Genomic DNA, 22,038 nt, shown 5'->3' with positions numbered 1-22,038 from the left:
CAGAAATGGCACAAAACAGAGGCAGAAGTAAATCATGTTATGTTCTCTTAATCAGAATCTGCTATTCTTCCACAAATCCTCACTATAAGCCAATCTTGGTGGTGTTAAATGTAAAATTTCTATTTGTGCAAGTTAGAAACATGTTTCAGGGCTAACAGTTTTTCTGCTTGTTGCTTCTATGGCGAGAAAGTGTTGTTACATCATCATTTGTTATGATTTTTCAGTTTCTTGAGGTTGAAAATTACTTTTTCCACCAAAATAGTCATAATTCATTTTTATTTTGACTGTTCTAATTGTGGACCTCTAAAGCTCATGGTATTGTGGTTTCTTTTCCCCTACTACTTTATTCTTCCAGCACTGCACGCTGCTGCCCTTTCTGGCCACGTCAGCACAGTGAAACTGCTGCTGGAGCATAAAGCACAGGTGGATGCTCTGGACGTGATGAAACACACCCCACTTTTCCGAGCCTGTGAGATGGGTCACAAGGAAGTGATTCAAACACTCATTCAAGGTCAGCTCTCAGGACTTCAGAGTTCTGGTGCTGCTTCCTGTGGGAATGGGAAATAAGCAGCTGAGAAAGAGGTGGGGTAGGAAAACCTGCTTTCCTAAAGCAGGTTTTGTTTGTAAGTTCCCCTTGTGAAGTAGCCTTAGAGAATCTAAAAGATTTTCAGTGTTGTGCAAAATGTCTGGAAGTATTAAATACAAAACTTTCAAAATTGGGATTGTTCTTTTCACAGTTTGTTTCTGCTTAAGCCTTTGCAAGTACGTTTCACTCTCTCAAACCAGCTCTTCCCTCAGCAAGTCCTTCGCTCCTTTTCTTTTCTTTTCTTTTTGTTTGTTTGTTTTTTTCCCCCCAGTAAATAAGACCAATTTAAGCTTTCTTCACTTTTGTGAGAAACCATTTTTAGGTTTTTTTTGAAGACTTTTTTTAAGTGAGTCTTTATTTTTTTTTAATGTAGATAGATATCAAAAGTCCTACATCATTAATATTTTCTTCTGATTGCTTTTTAGTAGACAGAAATGGGATTTAACAAAGTACACAGTTTTAGTTAATTGTAAAATATCTGCTGAAGGGTAAGAAGTACAGTGAAAGAACAGTGGCATCTTAGATGCAAAATTCTGTCATTTCAGCTTCCCAGAAACATCTCCTTCCTACTTCTGACATTATCCCACTTAAGGATAGATGTAGTATCAAGGCTAAATTTTGCAAGTTTTCCATCAACCAGCTTTTCTTACTGAAAAGTGTTCTTCCTTCCATAATCTGCTGGGCATATTTTAACCTCCTGTTAAGCTCTTCCTCCCACTCTCTGTGCCATTTAGCTTTTGTAGATGGAAGAAGCTTGGCTGTCAGAATCCAAGTTATGTTTAATTGAATATTTTGTGATATAGAGAGTCATGGTTGCTGATTGGTTCAAGTTCTTGTATTTGTGGAGTTTTACTTTTGTACAGAATTTTTACATCTTGCAAGAACATATAGAGAAATTAATTATCTGCATAAAAGAGTCTTAGTAGGCTCGAATTAAAAAAAATAAGTTTATTTTAAAAATTATTATTACATTGTGAGTATTTTATCTTGTCTGCTTTAGAGATTTAAAAAGACATTTAATCTGAAATCTAATTTTTAGAAGTTATTTTGTTGTTAAGAGAGAAAAGTTCTACTGAAAATTGATAAACCTGAAACAAATAAAATAGATTTTTTTATAGGCATTTGGTAAGTCTGGATATTGTAAAGCATATTAGAGGATAGTTAGAAGATTGTAAAAAAGGTAGATACCTGAGTCTCTTTGAAACTATTTAATTCCAAATTAATTTTGATTTAAGTTTTAGGATTTGAGTAACAAAATTGAAGTTGCTTTCCGAAATACTTTGCTGAATTGTTAGTTTATGAAATAAGTTTCTAGTTGAACATAAACTCTCTCTTTTCTTAGCATTCAACAGTATTTTCTTTTTGTGCTCAAAAATGTATTTGTTTCCACAGGAGGAGCAAGAGTAGATTTGGTTGACCAAGATGGCCATTCACCCCTTCATTGGGCAGCCCTGGGAGGAAATGCTGATGTGTGCCAAATCCTGATAGAAAATAAAATCAACCCTAATGTGCAGGATTATGCAGGTAGAACACCTCTGCAGTGTGCTGCTTATGGAGGTTACATTAACTGCATGGTAGTGTTGCTGGAAAACAATGCAGATCCAAATATTCAGGATAAAGAGGTACGTTGTTCTCCTTCACTGAGGTATATCATTAACTTTAGAATAACCATAAATCAAAACATTTTCCTTTTCTTCAAGGTCATTCCTTTTCCAGGACATAGTAACATCTGTGCTGCTGTTTGTCACAAAAGGAAATGCATCCTGATGTCATTTTCCCTATGCCTTCACTTCTAAAATCTCGAAAGAAAATTAGTATTTTAATATGTAACATGAATTGAAGATTCGTATTTTTCCAGATCACTTTTTGGTTTTTCCTTATCAAAGTGTGATGATATGAGGAATCATACTAATGATCTGATTTCTTCTATCATTCCTTATTAACAGCTGACATAGGAATGTGATTTTAGTCTGTTCTTCAGCATACACAGAGAGAGAGCAAGTAAGAAAGTAAAGTACTGCAAGTGAGATGGCACAATAACTGCTTCACATTAAGTACAATAACTTGTCCACATTAAGTACCCACATAATATGTATCCCTCTTCCAGGTGAAAAAAAAATAAAAGAATACTGATTGCTTTATATGTTCTTTTGTGCCATTATTCAGGCAGTAATTGAAATTAGGAGCCAGAATAATTGTGCAACCTGTAACAGTTTTCTTTGTTATATGATGTAATTTCTCAGAAGTCAGTAGAGCCTCATCAGTCAAAAGAGCCTCACCCAATTTATTGAAATTTTCTGTAGCTATTTGTTGTAGGGCATAGATAATTCCAGGTAATGGAAATGTGGTTTTCATTATGAGTTCTACTGAGCATGCTGTGCATCTTTTGCAAAGAAGGCAACTCTAAGGCTAATCTTCTATTGCTCCTTTTCAGCTGTTTTAGGTGAAAAAGCACTAGTATCGAAATCTTCTTTAAGAAAAAAATCATTTTTTAAGTGCTGTGTTTCTTCTTTTTTTAACAAGGAAGTTTATTTAGAAGAACTTTTTTTATCTTCATGTCCAGAAAAGCACTGAATTGGACTATGATTTATGACTTTTATTGTGGCGTGGGGGGTAATGTTTATTTTTGTTCTGTGCTGTTGTTTTACAGGGCAGAACTGCCCTGCACTGGCTCTGCAACAATGGCTACCTTGATGCTATAAAGTTACTGCTCAGCTTTGATGCTTTCCCCAATCACATGGAGAACAGCGAGGAGAGGTATTGCTTGTCTGAAGGTGTTACTTTGTAGTGGTGCCAAAGCGCTGCTGCCTTCCATTTAAATGTTAAATGTTCGGATTCTGCAAGAGAATCGTCATCTTGTATCTCAAAGGAGTGCTGTAACCTTGGGCTTCAGCGTAAGCAGCTTTTCTAATGTGAAAGTTCCCTTCTTTAGCTAAGATGTTGCAACTTCAACTTTTATACTTCTGAACCATGAACTTCTGGAAGTATTCACTCACTCTGGTCTTGTTGGAAATATTAAAGATCTTTCTCATTTATGTAGAGCTGAAGGCAGATACGTGTGGACAAGGGATTAAAAGGCAGTTCTGCTGTTGGAATAGACTGGAATTTTTCTTTTATATTTGACAGAAATACAGCAAGAGGAAAGAAAATGGGAGAAATGTAATGTTATGTTTTAAAATGGTGATTACAAAGTACCTGGTGGCTACCTGTATTCTAAAGGCTTGGTTTTATAAAAAAGTCTCCTGTAATCACAAAGAGACAGCACATTTGCATCTCTTTTCTTTGTCTTTCATTGACATATAAATAACAGTTTTTTAAAAATGATTTGGGTTGTGGAGTTCGAATTAATCACATGACCATGAAGATAATTACTATTAGCAGAAATTTCTAATGCCTTTTTTTAAAGTAGATGACCTGCTCATAATTATAAGATTATGAACAGCATGCCATATAAATTTGAATATTTCAGCATTTTAAATAACTTAAGGCGTTTGCAACCCCATATTTCAGTGCTAAATTTGAGAGTTCTCTACTTAACCCCAGGTTTTAAATGCTTTCCTCCTCCATCATTTTTCTTTCATTCTCCACTCTAAACCACTCAGATTTCTCTTCTTTTTCTGTTCTTATTTTTTCTTCAGAAACACAAATGGAAGTATAACTTGTTTCAAATTAAGTAGTGTCAAGGCTCTCTTTAGTAATTTTTGATTGAAAATTTAATAAACTGTTTTAATTAAATTACTTTTAATAAGTAAGATTAAAAGCCAGAATTTTGCCAGATTAGAGATTGGTCTTATCCTTATTTGTGGAAATGTACTAATGATGTTCAAATGAAAAGAAAATACCTTAGCTCTGGTTTATCGCAGTCATTCAGATGGTACGTGTTTTTGTTTTCCTTCTGGAATTAATAATATATATATATAATGTATAAATGTAGATTACTCAAAATACAACTAGCAGTATTCTGAATGTCTGCTGATAAGCACTAATGCATGTGCAGAACAGAAGTGATCCCCAGTATTTCTAGATGGATCAATCTTTAAATATAATTCTCCTAAAATATATATAAAAATCACACAATTGCATCTTAATGAATATCTACGAAGCTTGTTTTATTGTTAAGATATTGGAAGTTTGGAAAGTGGAAAATCAAGTTGAGTGTTGTAAGAGAGAGGAAAAATAACCTCATGGAAATAGTTTACCTGTAATTGGATGAAATTGTTTTTTAATCAGTAACAATTTCAGTACATAGTGACTTTTTTTTTTCCCCCCAAATATTCCTATAGGGAAAAGAAGCTTCCCTTCTTTACTTTCTTAGAACGTAGTATGAGATATCAGTTAAAAATTTAAACACAGTGGTTATAACTAAAAGATTAAAGATAGAACTGAGACTGTAGAATTTTGAAGTGCCTGCTTGCTTGCCAGATATATGATCAAGTGCTAATCTGGAGGGTATTTGGTTTGTTGTTCTTTGAAAATTTATTTTGTAATCCAACTTAATGTCCTGGGTGCATCAAGCTGCTGCTTGACCACCTTCTTGTTAAATTGCCTATAACAGCTGAAGGCTGATGTCTTCATGTGTTTCCCTGTGAGGCCAGTTTGATTTAAAAGCTATCTGCTTTAGAGAGAACCAAGGGAAAAGGAAATTTACATCAGGCTTTGAACTGACACAACAGAGGAGTGTATGTAAGTGTCCAGTCATAAAAATCCCTCTTCAGATTTGAATAAGTGATTTTTGGTTTTTTTAATTTCAAATGTAGCTTGGATGGAGTTGGAGAATCCACATTTAAAAATATGGTTCTTAGTGACTGGGATTTGCAATAGAACACATTGTCTTGGTAGACATATGGTATGGCATAAAGTTTACTTTAGTGTCTTTTGTGTCTTAAAGTATTCCTAATTTTGAATATTTTAAAAAATGTGTTTTTCTGAAACAACATTCCTTCTGAAGTTCCCGTTTCTGGGTTATCAAAAATCTGTATCTCTTTAAATGCTATCAGCACCTTGACATCCAAATTTTCATCTTATGTCATTGTCTTTATTCCCGCAGACACTTCAGTTCAGATACTGTTTATCCTTCCATCAAACCATTGCTGTGTGGCAGGTCTAATTGTGCTTTCTGTCTTTCTTTGCTTACCAGCACTGTGTCCCAGCAAGTTACCATCAACAAGAGCCCTAATTTTCACAATCACATGCATTGACACTTGTTATTGGATAGTCTTATGTTATATGGTCTTGATTATGGTTTGTGACTGATAATCTTCTGTCTTTAAATGTCTTTCGCTGAAGTTTCAGTGTTGGTGAGGGAGATATGTAAATTTTGCTCCCATGTCAACAATGGGAAATCCGGGAATTATTTTGAAAAAGGCTTAGGCATCTTGGACACTATTAAAACCCAAAGCAATCTAATACTTTGAACACCTCTGTCCATTTGAAAACAGACTTAAGTTTTCCTAGTCCCTTAAAAAAGATAGTATTCTTTAATACGGATCTAATCCTGCCGCTCTGTCAGTCATGGTGTCTTCAGCCAACATTATAGAAGCTAAACCAGATTTAACAGTAGATTTTTAGAAGTTAAATGCATATGGAAATAACACAAAAATATTTTAGCTCACTTTTCCTTTATATTTCTATATGAAAACCTCAATAACACGTTTTTAAGACTGCTTTCCTAAGGCGGTTAATGCTGTGGGTAGGGCTTTGGGAGATTTTGTCCAAACACTTCAGGTCCTCTCTCCCCCCTTCCGTATTAGGAGGCTAAAAAAAGTTTTAAACATAACCACTGTGTGTGGAATAAATAAGGTAGAAAAATAATGCCTAAAAAGATGAGAAAAACAGCCTACTGCACAGTGTTTAATCTGTCTTCATACTAGAAGTTGCTTTATTATGAAATGAGGCTGAAGAAAAGCACATTAGAGCTAGAATTCTAGATCCATAGTAATTGTTGTTTTTTTGGGTTTTGTTTTTTTTAGATATACTCCACTTGATTATGCCTTGCTTGGTGAACACCATGAAGTGATTCAGTTCATGTTAGAACACGGGGCTCTGTCTATAGCTGCCATTCAGGATATTGCTGCTTTCAAAATTCAGGCTGTCTACAAAGGATACAAAGTTAGAAAGGCTTTTCAAGAGAGGAAGAATCTTTTAATGAAACATGAACAGCTGAGAAAAGATGCTGCTGCCAAGTAAGTCTGAGACTTGAAATCTACTCCAGCACATATTTGTTGTAAGTTTGTATTTACCAGTGTATGATTTTATCTGTTGCTCGTCGGTTTTTGTTCCTCTTGGTAAAAAACTGAAGGGAGCATATAACTTCCATGTAACTATAGGCAGATGGAAGCTATTTTCTGTATAATCCCAGTTTAAATAACAAATTTAGACCATATAACCACCTTAATAATATACGACAGCAAGGCAAAATACCAAAAACTGAGGAAATAGCATGTTAGCATCCATGAACCTTTGGCTGATATTCTGCATGATGGTGAAAAGGCTTGGAAAACACTTAGCACTTTTAAGTAGTGGAAATAATTATTTGCCTGTCAAGTCTCGATATCAGTTTTGAACAGAAATTAATCAGTAGCTGAGATAAAAGATGGAAACAAACCAGGGAAGCCTGGTTTAGTAAGGCTTAACTTATTGTTTCTCTAGCAACCCGAACTCCTGGTTTCTATTTGCAACTTCATTTTGGGCCTTATCATTCTCTGCACTTGTATTTTCTGGTCTTGAATTAGAGAGTTCCTATGAATTGGTTATATTGGATTACAGATAACTAACATGCAATTCAAATTGTTGTCAGCAAGATATGTAGGGTCTGGCTGAGTTTCAACCCAATTTGAATGTGGTAATGGTAACAGAGTGGTGAAATTCTAAAATCAGAAGGTATGTGATAAATGATTATCACAATACTTTGCTTGCTTGGAGTTCATCCTTAAGATTCTTAGTATGAAATTAGCACCTGGTTTCTCTTGAAGAAATCTGATTCTGAAATGAAAAAACATAATAGTGTGAAAGGATTTCTGCATGATTTGGGAGGAGCATTTTGATAAAGAGAGATCATATGAAAAAAACATACAATATAATTTTTGCAGCTAGAGGTATTTTTGCTGCATCTGTGTATCACAGACAAATTCAGCTGCGCTCCACTCAGTATCAAATTTTGTAGTTTGATGTTCTGCATAATTGGCCAGTCAGACCTTCACTGGGTTTGATTGCTGCTACTATAAAACAATTATTATTCCCCAGGAACAACCAAAGCTAGAAATACCAGATAACTCATCTCTTACTCACATCTTTACATCCTGAAGTTGTAACCTGTAGCTCGCCTACTGTTTGTCTTTTCTGCTGAAATCAATGTAAGTCAAATCCATGCATGGAGAAGCTGCCTTGGAAAATATTTCTTTTTAAAGTGGAGAGCTCTGTTTCTTGCTGTGTGGTCACAACTGACTTTACCAAATGAGATAGTTTTATCCTTTGTGATGACAGTCATTTTTAGAAGACTCTCTGATCCACCATGTAGAAGATTAAATGGAAAAGAATTGCCTCATGGAAATTTGGGGATATTTTTATAATAATTTTCCTTTGTGAGTTTCTGATGTAGTTTCTGAAACTTACTTAGTTGTTGTTGATTTGTTTGAAAACAATAGAAACAAAGTCTGTGTACCAAATACCATAAAAAGAGAATTACAGTACAATTGGAGTGTACAAGCAAATCAGGTTGTCACATAACAAATTTTATTTAATTGCAATTTTATGATCTGTAATAAACTGAAGGGGACATTATGTTGTCATCATTCTGCGTACCCATCTGTGCATTCCACAGCTAAAATTGGCCAGGGTGTTTCTGCATACAAAAAACTATTATCCCTACTGGTGTTTAAAAATCTGGTCTCCAGATAAAAGTAGACATTATGTGGGGATCCAGAATGATGGTGAACTCCTAGATTGAACACACACACCCTCTCCCCAACAATTTCAGTGTAGATATTTAAATCTTGCTTTGAAATATGTTACTTTAGAGAGTATCTCTAAGATAAATCACTCCTAAATCTGCTTGTGTTTAGATAATCTGTTCTTCTGTGGGGCTTTTTTTTTTTCCTTTTTACCATAACAAAAAGCCAGCATCTTATACCTGTATTATTTTCTAGTAAAATTACAATCACTGTAATTTTACTAGAAAATAACTTTAAAGCCTGTGAAATCTTTATATACAAATATCTTCTCCCATGTTCTCACCTATATCAAATAAATTGTAATTTATAAAATTAAGTTTGATGAAGGCCACAACAATATGCTTACTCTTACATCACTGAGCAAAGAGACACAGCAGGAGACCCATTTGGGTAAGCTGGGAGTCCTTGACAGAGCTCAAATGTAAAAATGCAGTTTACAGGAGGCAGAAGCTGAGACAGACTGCAAAGGCAGGGTGTAGAAGCATTCCTTGGGCATGTTAATGGTGTCAGAAACACCAAAACTCAAATGGAATTTAAAGAAATGCTCCAGGTTGCGAAGTGAGTTTGTGTTTCTACATTAATAAAAGCAGTAATACATTAGTAAAAGACTGAGCAGAGAATGTTTGGGCCTGTTGCTGAATGGTGCATTTAGTGACAACAGACACAGGTGTGGCAGAAGTACTCAATGCCTCCTGCTCCTCAGTCTACCAGAAGAAGGTCTCCCACACCTTTGCTAAGAAAATTGCTTCGAGGAGAAGCAGAACTGCCAGCTGTGAATGAGTCAGGCTTGAGAGAACTCAGCCTATACAAGTCCATGGGACCAGACTGGCTGCATCCAAGGGTACAGAAGGAACTAACTGATGCTCTTAAAAGGTCAATGTCTTTGAAAGGTCACAGAGACCAGGGAAGGTCCCCTATGATGGGTGGAAAGAAAATGTTGCACCCAGCTTCAAAAAGGACCAAAAGAGTTGTCTGGGGAACTGTAGTCTGATTGGTGTTTCTGGTCTCTGGGGAACTTTTAACAGGCAAAATTTGAGATTTTATCTGGAAATAAAGAGAAATTCTTTCACCCTTGGGACAATTGAGCAGTAGAACAGCCCAAAGAGGTTATATGGTCTCTGTCCATAAAGGTTTTCAAGACATAACTGGATAAAAACCTGGGCCACCCAATCTGACCCTGTTTTGAGCAGCCTGTTAGCCTTGCTGACTTCCTGAGTCAAAGAGACTTCCAGACTTCAAAAAGAGGATTTTGGTTTACTTATTGCAAAACCAGGTAAATAAGAAAATAATATCTAAGTGTTTAAAACATATTCAGAGAAAACTCATTTCCAATATATTGGATTTTGAAAGGGCTGCAGAACTAATTCCTCACTTGTTCACCTCCCCTTTCACTTTCTCAGGATGAATTCCTGAATCCATACTTCTGTTTTTCATCCTGACCAATTGAAGGAAACTGATTGAGAATATGGATGTGAAAGGGAAATGGAAGAAAGCGACTAAGTAGCTCATGATATTTAGGAAGAGAAGAACAGTAAGAAAATAAGCAGTTCAATTAAACGGCCTTCAGTAGATTTAGAAAAATGTTCTCATTCCAAAAGAGTACAAGTAGATTATGAGGTTTTACAAAAGACTGGTGGTTACCCCTGCATGCTGAGAAAAGATAGGGGAGTGTGGCAACAGAGAGAATAATGAGCTCTTCAGCAACCTGAAAAGGGAAAAGCACATATTGGAAATTTGATGTAATTACTAAAATTGACAGTAATAAGAACACACAATGATGAAGCTAACAAGCTGAGGTGCTAAGTAAGAACTGGCAAAGGATGTGTGATAGGTAATCACAATAAACCATTATAAACATACTCATTGGAAAAGGAAGAGTAAAGAAACAGTTGGTCCATGAGAGATGCTAAGTAGACTGAACTGTTCTGTGGGTTGTTTTTTTTTTTTTACTTCAGAAGAAATTACATGAAACCAACTCCATTTTCTTCTGTGTCTGAATAACAAGTTTTGTGGCCATGGAGAAACAGTAGCTGTCATTCAGACTTGCCTGAAGTCTTCATCCTCATGGGAAATTCCTCATTTCTCACCTTTTAACTGGAAGTGTATATTGATGGGAATTTTACATAAATCGTGAATTTGTATTTTCACTTAAAAAAGTAAATTTGAATTTGAAAATAGCACCAAGATACAGAAGATGGTAAGCACGTTGAAGACTCAATTAGAAATTGGAATAGTGGTAAAATACATACAAGAAATGACTGAGGAAAATATAGGGACTTAGGTAAAAGATAACAGACTGCTCTACACATTTGGGAAGACCCGTCAACATAGGAATACTGGACAGAAATTGACCATTGTCTTAACAGATTTATTAAGAATTATCAGGTTAAAAGATTATTATAGATCAGAAGCTGAACATGTCATGAGTCAGTGGTATCATTCTTTTGAAAATAATTATCATCCTAGATGTGTAGCATGATAATTATCATGCTACACATGATAACAGCAGGAGACACTGTTAATACAACATGAAATATAACTCCTCTTAGTCCAGAGAAAGCTCTACCAGTAGTAGGATCATACCTGGAGATCTCTTTTCAGTTGAGATTTTTTAAGTAAGTTTTTAGTTTTTTTTTTTGCAAGGATAACTTTAAAAACACTCTCTTTTAAAATAATCTTCAGTGTGCAGATAAAAAAGTTAAGTTTCTATTCTTAACAGAATAGAAAAGGTTGAATTCATTTTAGCAGAATCAAAAATTCAAAGCATCTCTGTGTCTTCACAAATGTGTGTGTAAGGCTGAAACTGTTCCTTTCCATCTGCTAAAGGCTCGCTTTTCATTCTTTCACTTTTGCAACAAAATGCAAGCTTATGACCATTCAGGACAAAATTGTGTTGCATTTACAATGGAAAATGTTGGCCTGTCATCTCTGTTACCACTTTTGAGCTGTAGCTGTCTAACTTGAGAGCCCAAATTTGAATCCTGTTGGGTTGCCAGAACCTCCTGAGAATGTCTGAGAGCCCTAAAGTTAGAGTTTTGTCTCCTTCCTTCACTTGTTCAAGAAACCTAGCCTCTCAAATTGGACAACAGTAAAACTTGGAAATTTTAATTTCAAAGAGATTCTTCACTGTAATACAAGCTGAATTTCTGATTCAATAAAGCAAAACACAAGAGGAGATTCTTATGTATTCAGGAGTCTATTATTCAACTAAGCTGTAGTGTGACAATTGTGATGATGCTTTACAAATAGGGAGCTTTGAAATCCCTTCCCTTTATTCTTTCTTCAGTTGAATCTGAAAAATTAGCACACAGATAAGACCTTTAAAAAAAAAAACAACCCTTTGTTACTTCTTGGTTTCTGGTCCTGTGTCATTTCAATAACTTTACAATTGGTACGTTGCTGAATTTATTGTTTTGAGTTGATCTGCTCATCAGAGGAGTGCAGGTCACTCTGGCTTGATTGTGTACCACACAGCCCATCTCACACTTCCTTCTCTAAAACCCTGACTAGAGGACATTGGTAATAGGTGGCCTATTCTTGTGAAGAATAGAAAATTACTATTCTGTGAATAGCAAAATCTGATTTATCAGCTCAAATGGCACAGTAATGGCAGTGAGATCCATACTGTACACAGTCCCAACATCCCTGCATAGTCCGGTTGTGGAATGCCAATATTAATTGAAAGTAGCCACTTCTTTTTTTCATGCCAGAGGGAATACTGAATCCCAGGCTGCTAGGAGTGTATTTTTTTAGATCAATTAGCAGCTTTTCAGGTGCAAAGTTCAATCAGCTTCTTCTGCAGAGCATAGTTGATAAGATAGCGCTGACAGATGAAGTTAGGGCTTCTGGCTGGCAGCTCGAGCTGCAGTGACATGCGCTGGCAGTGACACCGCTCACAGGAACTGGGGCTGGCGTGCTGCATAACTCACCTGTCACACGCCATGCTGGGAGGTGATGTGGCAGCAGCCTGCACACTGTGTTGGAGCACTGGAAGCAAGTTAACATACCAGGCAGCTACATGATACGGCATTTACCGCCTGTCCGTTCCAACAGGAAAAGTGTCACTTCATCCAACAACCAGGGCTTAATTTATAAAAACAGATTCAGTGGGAGGTAGGTATGTAACGTTTGCCGTGTGCTATTTGGTTTAGCCTGCTTGGTACTAGCAAGAATTTAAAAGCTAAAGTGTAATGATGGCCCACTCTGTTTCAAAACAGGCTGCAATTTAATTCAATGGATGCACCCTTCCTAAGTTCGTCCAAAATTCTCTTTCATGGCTACACTATTAAAAGATGCATTACTTACTTCATTTTGGAAATCCAAATGTCACCATTGTAATGACAAACTATGTGCACACAAGTTTTTAATTCACATCTCATCAGTATTTGTCATTTATATGACATATAATGTTTATGTAAAATTAATTACCTACCAATGACAAATACATAGCAGCATGTTAGTACCACTAGCTAGTTCAAAGTCGGTTTATAATTGTCTGTACTAACTATGACACATTTAAGTACTAAAAAGTAATTTTCAAAGATATTGTGTCTTTTTTTAAAGTCTTTTGCTTTTCAAATACAGTGCATTGCATTACTACTCACATGAAAATATTGCTCATTACTAATTACAAACAAAATTATTAGTGTTATGATTATCTTTTAAATCCTGCTTTTGATTTTTGTATATTTATAAAACCTCCTAAATATAGTTGTTTTCAATAAGTAAAGTGTTTCAAGATCAGTCAAAACAACTGCAAACTGAATGGGCAGCTGGCTGACGAGGACTTAACCTTCATCATGCTGTAGCTGCATGTCAGTTGTTTTGGATCAAGCTAAGACATTTCAGTGCAATACGTGTCCTTTTCTCGTGAAAAGGATGTCAAATCAAGGATTTGTTGTGGCAGTGTCAGATTTTTAGAGGAGTGTGTTCAAGTTAGATACATGCTAGATTTAATCTTCAGAAATCTTATGGTATGGACTGTAATTGCAGGAAACGTGAAGAGGAAAGTAAGAGGAAAGAAGCCAAGCTGCAGAAAGGGATGCAGAACATGGAACAAAATAAGTTTCGGGTACAACAGAATACCACAAATCGGGAGAAGGCTACCAGTGTCCAAGTGTTACCCAACAAAGCAGCTGACACACAGAGCAAGAGGCTTCTGTCCCTCAATGCTTCACAGATCCAGCCAGGGAGGAACAGCAGAGGTTCACCTAAAGCTGGTCATGACAAAGGGACCCCAAAGGAGAGCTGCCTGTCAGCAGAGCCTCAGAGCGAAGGTCATAAGATCAAGCAAGGTTTGTGATCTTTTTTAATTGTGCTGTTTATCTGCTTCATCCACTTCTGGGGGGGATTTTATATGTAGAACCCATTTTGTCTTTCTCTGATTTCATATTCTTTCATCACCTAAGCAATTTGTGCAGCAGGGTAGAGTTAGATACAGATTGTTTTAGTCTGTGTGAAGTAGTGAAAAACACCAGTACAGTGTCTTATGGTGTCTATAAAAATACCCAGAATATGTAAAAACAGGCTGTGGGCAATTGTTCTATTAGTTGCACTCTTCAGATAAATAAGTTTAAAGATATTTGACCATCTGTGGTGCACACAAAGAATGTTAATGGAGAAATGGTAACTCTGGTTTTCAATGAGATTTATCCTCTCGCTCAAACCAAACAATCCATGTTTGAAAGAATGCTATGCCTTTTTTAGGTATGCATTCTCTTTCTGATACTGAAGTGATGCCAGGAAAGTTGATGCAATAAGGATCAAACCATGAAGTTGTATACTCAGCTCTCATCAGGTGTTCTGATCAATCCTCTTGTGACCAAAACTTTAATGGGCTTTGGGCATTTTATTGGAATTAAATATAAATTTAGACCCTTTGGCCTGTGAAAATTATGATTCAGTTGTTGAGTGTTTTCTGATCTGGCTATCCAGTCAAAAGGATATCCTGTGAAGGCGTTACGAATATAGCATGGTTTCACCAGGTTTTGGATGATTTTCTGGAATGGCAGTATTTTAGAGATCTCTTTCTTTTCTTTTTCCCCTCCTACCTGCCCTGTAACATCCTGTCTGTTACATTTCATCCTCTCTGGTCTATTTTTTCATTCTCCTGTTAATTTCCAAGCAGAATGGAAGGTGAATGGAAGATGGGGAATTTTCACTTTTGCTCTCCAGGCTTCTGAGTCACCCTCACCAGAGTGTTTAGAAGCAGTGATCACACAGCAGCAAGGGAGGAATAGGAAGGACTTGATAGTTTCATTCAGGAGGTCAAGGGAAGTACTGAGAAGCCAAGTGCTTTGAGTTTCCTGAGTCAGTGGGTTATCCTGTGCCAGGATACAGCATGGATACCGCAGGAGTTTTTCAGGCATGTAACTCAAATGTCATGTTAGAAAGAAAACCATTTGTAAAACATTAAGCAAATGAAGGTGTTTGGGATTCTACTGTGACAGGCAATCATGTCCTCTTCTGATTCTTCCTGCTTGCAGTTTTTGTTCATTTCAGTGAATCCTAATGTGCCCCAAAGGTAACTGAGCAAAAAAATCAGAGACATAAACTGTGTTTTGCTGGATCAGAGACTGAATTTGTTTTCAATTTCTCTGTCTAAAGATTCACTGAGGAAACACATCAAAAGCAAGTCAAGTTGTGTCCATTTCCATTGTGACAAAGCAAACGAGGGAACAAAGGTTGAAGTGAAACATCAGGTTGTGGCTGCTGCAGAACTGGATGGAGAAAAGCGCAAGGAACACGCTGGCGACACAACGGGTGCCAGTGCTCGGAGGAGCAGGAGGATTTCTGCTTCTGCCCATAGGACTGCCAGTGCTGGGGAGAAGCTGAGGGATCCAAGTCAGCCTCCCTCTGGCAAGAGGGACCACGGAGAAGGAAGGTCTGTGTTCTTCTGTGATGTTGGTTGTACCGGTGGAATGGCACAAAACTCAAAGCTGGGTGAAGCTTCTTCCAAAGGCAAAAGGCGCCAGCAGAAACCCAGAAATAAAGAGGTAAACGATAAGAGATGTTCACCAGCTGGTTCTAGCAGACCAGGAAGTGCCAAGACAGTATTTATAAGCACCAGAAATGACAGCCTGCATGCTGTAGAACAAGCCGTCAAAGCAGGAAACAATGAAATAGCAAAAAAGGCCTCTTCATTATTGTCTGCTGAGGCAGATCTTACCAGGACTGTGCCAAGAAACCCAATAGCATGTTCTGCTTCTGATGACAGTTTGAACTTGGAAAAAGCAGGCATAATTGTATCCAGGAATGCAGATGATCAGTTATGTTCTGTTCCATGGCAAAGTACAAATATTGAACTAATCCCTTTAGAGATTCGAATGCAGATCATAGAAAAAGAAAGAAAAAGAAAAGAGCTTTTTCGGAAGAAGAACTATGCTGCCACAGTCATACAGAGGACGTGGAGAAGGTAAGATTTCTGTTTCAGTGACTAGAGAAGAGTGAGATACAAGCAGATGTAAATGAAACTAGGCTTGTTGGCAATGTGCTTTACTTGGCTTTCAATGTTGCCAGTGCTAAACGAGGCAGTTAATAATGTTTCTCTACACAAGGGGAAATGGGTTTCAGTTGCATACAGTTACATTAGAAAGTTCATAAAAACTGCAAGGTGTAAGTGATGACTTTTAATAATCAGAGAAATCGTTAAACTTCTATTTCAAGCACTGATATTTCTTTAGAGAGTGCAAATCAGGATTTGCCTAAACCAGGAGTTCAGTGACAAACTTGAAATTGTGACCTAACATTTAACCACAACCAAACCACAGAATGTTTGAGAGCTTTGAGTGTTCATTGCCAAAACTTGGAGGTAGCTTGACTGCCTTGATTAATCAGTAACAACTGCTGTACAGAAGAATGTACAGAATGCTTTCCACAGCATTATCCTGCTTACATGAATGTGTGAGTTTCAACCTCAGAAATGCAGTCATTCTAAAAGTACATGCTCCTTAATATTTAATTTCTTATAAAAATCAGCAGGAAAAGTATGTAAGGGAAGTATATAATATGCAAATTATTATTATTTCTTGTTTTTATTTAAACTTTCTTTGATTTTACTGAATGCAGAAAATTATAAATTGCTTGTGTTTACCTTCCATGTCTCTCACTAGTTTTAAGTTTCTCTGAGGGACTCTGAGTTGAAGATGTCCCTGGCCATGGCAGGGAGGATGGATGAGATGATCCAACCCAAACCATTCTGTGGTTCTGTGACTCCATGCCATGTTCCTCTGAACTGTGAAGCAAAGCAGCTAATTTTTCTCCAAGGGTTTCACCACTTCTGCCCTCTCTGCTGCTTGTTCCTCAGCCTTTTCTGATGTAGATCCCAAGTTTTTGTCTTATGTGTTCAAATTTCTTAGATACCAAAAGCTAAAGGAAGCCAGGAGTAGGTTAGGAGAGTGTACCTGCAAGTGATGCTGCTGCTGCTGCTGCTGGCTCTGCTGCTTTCACTCAACACCAGTTTAAAATCCTTTCAGAGGGGCAGGCATGTGCCATGGCTTTAAGACAAAGCAGAAGCGATGTGTAGTGAGTGCTTGTGCAAGTCTCCCCACAAGATTTGGGATCCAAGCATTAAGCTGACTTACCTGCACAGAAATCTGCATTCCATTTACACTGCAGGTTTTGGATAGGCCTTTCTAAACTGTCCACCTGCTGAAACAGGGATGGTGTGCCTTCTCTCCAAGAAGCGCATACGCTTACTAACACTTCACATTTTGGAAATTGTGGGAATTAAAGATTGTTTAAGTTACATTTGTTATTTAAATACTTAATAGTGAAAAATAAATGTATTTGTTCTGTTTGCAAGAACTCGTAGAACACTAACAAAGATCATAAATTCTGCAAGGCTGCAGGAGACATTCATTTGGCAGTTCTTTCATTGTCCTGTGTTTGCTTTTTTCCCAAACTTGCACATGGTAAATAGCGTGTACTTGTAGACAGAAGTAAAATTATACAATGTTATTGTGTAATTCTACATTAGAAAAAGGTAAAAGTACATGCTTGAGTTCTCGAATTTCTCTAAATTGGCATTAAATGCATTTGTCTCACTGCAGATTTTCTAGTCCTGAATCACTTATTGAAGGGGAAACACAACAGCAGAGTGGTACTGGTCTACTAAGTGTATTAAACTTGCCATTCTCAAGAGAATGTTTCAATTCCCAAATCTGCAAACTTTATAAATATAGTCCTCAAAAGTGTATTCTAAGGTGTGTGGCTTGCCAAAGGTTAATTGCTTATCCTGCTCATTGAGGCTTACAGATTCTGTGTCTGTTCTCTCTCCTGGGGGCCACCGGGGCCTGTACTGTGCTCCAGGGCCCACAGGGAGCCAACAGAAGCTGGAATAAGTTGGTTGCTGTTGTTCTCCCACTGGAGTCAAGCTGTATTTTTTTAATATATTATTGCTGTATGCATACTTTGGCCAGCAGTGGTTTTTAAGATTAGAGCTTCTGTAACAATGAGTGAAAATACCACTTGCCAGCTTTGTTCTGCACATGATTCTACACTTTTCTTTTATGTGTAGTAGTTTTGTTGACTAAGCGTTCGGACCATGTCAGATTGATCTTGTATCAAAGTTGGTCCCATTCTCCTTTTTTCTCACTAGGATCAGAATGATCTGTTATGAGAGAGCTGAATTAAAACAATGTGCACTTGCTCTACAGATAACTACCTACATCTTCTCAGTGTCAGCACCTCACAGTTGTTCTCTCGTTGCTAAAAACTACCAGAGGTTCTCTACAAACTGAAATCACAGCTGGGTGCAAAGGTGGAGGGACTGTGAATGGGTTATTTCACGTATCAGCAAAGGCATCTGGCAGCAATTACTGAATTCCAAGACAGTAGCTTAGTATTCTTTTCTGCTCCAGCATAAAACAGTTCCCCAATTGTTTTTTCTGTAGTTAAGTATTTGCTTAACCCATCCTTAGCTCAAATTCTGTTAGCAAGTCACTGCAACTGTGCTCCCTCTTCACTTTCTTTTCCTCTCTTACCCCTTGAAAAGTTAAAGGTGGCATGTTATTTAAGAAAACTGGATCATTTTTTTTCCTCTGTGTCTCAATAACACTCCTGTTCTGAATTCATACCATGCTTCAAAACTTGCAGGCCCTGACAAGATGCAGTTGCTGCCTGCATTTGTTATGTACTTTAATGAGCTGCATAACAACAGTACATGCCTGAATTGTGAAGCTTCACTAAATTAAGATTAAATACATTTGTCTCACCCAGCAAATTTCACGGAGGTAATTTACTAAGCTTATTGGAGGTTTAAAATTATTTGGGCTGTAACGGAGCATATCATCCCCCTTTGGCATTCTATTGTGCTTTTATGTACTCATTTTTTGTATATGGCTGCTGCTCTGTTTGAATTAGGTAGTTCGCTGGCGTAGAACATATATTCAAACAATTTGTATCTGGCTGGCTGTCTTTTAATGTAGAACTTTTTGCAGAGGGAGCAACAGAAAAAAATCACCTTTCTCTCTCCTTCCTCCTTTGCTTTACCGGGGCACCCAATAGAAGCCTTTTTGAATGCCAGAGGGGATGATGATCAATGTGTTTTGGCCTGTTACCAAACACTTATAATTAATATTTTGCAAGTGTGACTCAATGCTCATTTGTGACAGGTTTGTACTGGGAGGATTCAGAGTTAATTGCTAAGCCAGTTAATTGACTTGTGAGTGTGAAACACCAATATCCGATTGAATACTTACCTCCGATTCAAGGGGAAAAAAACCCCTAACAACTCCTGGCTGCTGGTGCCATTTGCCACCAGAGTGTGAGGGACAGACAATCTGCTGCTGCCACTCGCAGAGGGCTGTGACTGCGTGCAAGATCAAAGCAGCTGAGGCAAGGCTGGATCAGAAAACAGGGAGCTTTTGAAGGGAAGGGGAAAAAAACACAGATTGCTGAAAACAAGGTGAGGGGAGCATCTTCAGAGTCGGGGTGGAGAGCAGCTCAGTTTTCTGCAGAGGAAATGTGCAGTTGAACCCACAGGAGGCAGATTTGGTTTGTCTCTTGCACTGATTGACTGAGGACATGAAGTGCTAAGGCACACGACAAAGGTTGGTGTTATTAAGCTGTGAATATAGTGAAAATGGGGAAGCAGTGCTGATTATACTGTTGCCATAAATATTTATATTCTGATCATCTTCTGATGATTTTCTATTTATAAAACAGCTGATAAGCTGATGTTGAAGCACTGTAACTTTTGATACCTGTAATGCCACTTCTTTAGTAGCTGTGTGAAATAATGGATGCATCCAAAATTGAACCCAACTCCTACTTTTTCTTCTGAACAAACATTTCTCATCCAAGTGACTTAGCACATTAGTGGGAGTTCTGTTTTCCCAGTTACTCATGTAATCCACCATGTGAACTGATGCGTGGAAAGCACAGAAGTAAAAACAGGTCACCTAAAACAAGTGCTCTTCTCTTTTCTGCTCTCTAGTTACCAGCTAAGACAGGAGTTGTTTCAGCTCCTTAGTGCTAAGCGGCAGTGCAAGGAAGATGAAGACAAATGGAGACAAGAGACAGCTGCCTTCTTCATTCAGGTTGCTTGGAAGAAACAGCTGAACCATAGCCCTCTGAAATCAGTTCCTTCATGTAAAAATCTGAAATCCTTAAACAAAACCAGCTCAGCCATAAAAACCAGCAAGCAGTCCATCCTAAAGCAGATATATGGTAATTTTCTTCTCACTATCATTTATTTTGAATAACTGTGCTTTTATTTTTATAACAGAGTGTTATTAGTCTATGCACTTCTTACCTAACTGTTAAGGATTTCAGCTATTTATAAAAATTAGTCTGAATCTCAGGTGTTCTGGGCAACTGTATTTCTGTTTCAGGTTAAAAAAACCAAACAACTCAGTGATTTAAAATGGTTGCTGCTAAAGTTGTTTGAATCCCCACACAGCATTGTTTCAACACAGATCTTGAGCAATCCAATAATTCTGTTGCCAGAGCTGCTCACCATATATCAATGTGGAAAGAGAACAGAGCAGTTAAGCTGGGGATAGCTGGCTGTATCCATGCAGAGTGGCTATCTGGATCATGGTTTGGTTTTTTAAAGCATTGTTTTAAACTTTTTGTTTGTTACTGTTTTAAAAATGCCAAGTTTTGCTTCTAGACCTTGAGTTCCTTTACAGTATGGACGATTGATGGAATAAGGATATGCTAACTATATGTATTTTAGCAGGTGGTAAGTCACTTCTATCATGGCTCTGTAGCTTTGAGAACCAAAAAGGATAAAATAAATAAAGCTAATAAATTTGTTTTCTTTTTTTTTTTTTTAATAGCTGCAAGATGTATTTTAACGTTACTTAAATTTCAGTTGTGGTTGTCATGATTTTCTGTCATACAGAATGTCTCATGAGTTTCCCCATTAAAAATGAGAGTAACTTTTAGAATAATGCTATATCTTACTGAAATACTTTGTAGCTATACACAGCCACATGTTTATGTGATAAACACAGAGCTGTTCACATTGTGTGTTAAAGGACGTTCTCAGGAAGGCAAAGTGTGTCAGTCAACAAGACCTCCTTCTAAGCTGAAACTTTCTGATGTGCAGCTGGTCTCAGGTAGGACACATCTCATTTTAAGAATACTTTGATGTTTATGTACCCGAGATTGTTTTCTTATCTAAGAAGAAAACAATCTGCTTAAGGACTAGGATCTCTTATCAAAATGCATAACTGCTGCCAAACTGTTGTGATTGCACGCTCCTCCTTTCACCGCGTTTGGGCTTATTTGAGCACTGCACTTCTATCCTTGAGTCATTTAGATGGAAAACATTCTTACTAAATTCCATCTGTCAGACTGTTTAAAGTGTATTATGGACTTACTTGGGGTTGGGAGCTGTGGTCATGTTGGTGTTTCATCACATGACATTTCAGTGCCCCACTGGGCATTTGGTGTTCTGGCTGTGCTACACCTTGGGCAGACAGGCCACAGCTAGATGGGAACACAGCAACTGCTTCAAGGAAACAGGAGTTCAGGTAATTTGTAAAGGGAAGTAAAATACATTTTCCAAGTAGTTTAACACAACTCTGAAATCAGAAGAAAATATGACAGTGGACCTATCCTTGAGTTTGTTAGAACTGTAGGTGAATTTCTGCCTCACTAAGAGACAGAGGCCTTTTTCTTTCACTGTCTGAGAACTGTTTTAATTAAGAGGCATGACCAGACAGGTGTTTGATTGCCACCTCTTCATGCAGATACAAATCTAAATTTTAAAAGAGCTTTTAGCTCTTTTCGTTTAACTTTTCAGGACAACAGATCTCCCTGTCTTCTGAAATAAAAAGGCTTTCTCTTGAGGCTGGAATGGCCTTTGCTTTCATAACTTGGTGACGAATAGGTTAGTGATAGGAACTCTGCCCAGTTCCTTTAGAACACTACCTACTTTTATTCACCTAATAGGAGCTCAGGGAACTTTAGCCCTTACTTAAAAGACAATAACATGTTTTTCATCTGCCTGCCTTTGTGCATGACAACATTAGGTTTGTTGGAAAAGTTCAG

General features: G+C 37.4%; 1 protein-coding gene across 2 annotated transcripts in view; it reads left to right on the top strand.

Annotated features, from left to right (window-relative positions):
* Positions 1-22,038, top strand: part of INVS (inversin) — an 84,979-nt gene that overhangs the window by 60,886 nt on the left and 2,055 nt on the right. For both annotated transcript variants that reach the window (XM_015617012.2, XM_033512181.1), the window contains 8 exons: positions 356-511; positions 1,979-2,208; positions 3,237-3,343; positions 6,556-6,768; positions 13,528-13,829; positions 15,142-15,949; positions 19,973-20,205; positions 21,021-21,101. In XM_015617012.2, the coding sequence (XP_015472498.1) occupies positions 356-511; positions 1,979-2,208; positions 3,237-3,343; positions 6,556-6,768; positions 13,528-13,829; positions 15,142-15,949; positions 19,973-20,205; positions 21,021-21,101 (2,130 nt within the window). The remainder of the gene's footprint in view (positions 1-355; positions 512-1,978; positions 2,209-3,236; positions 3,344-6,555; positions 6,769-13,527; positions 13,830-15,141; positions 15,950-19,972; positions 20,206-21,020; positions 21,102-22,038) is intronic.

Source organism: Parus major, chromosome 2 (assembly GCF_001522545.3).
Source record: "Parus major isolate Abel chromosome 2, Parus_major1.1, whole genome shotgun sequence".
NCBI lineage: Eukaryota > Metazoa > Chordata > Aves > Passeriformes > Paridae > Parus > Parus major.
This window is presented reverse-complemented; position numbering and strand designations above follow the sequence as displayed.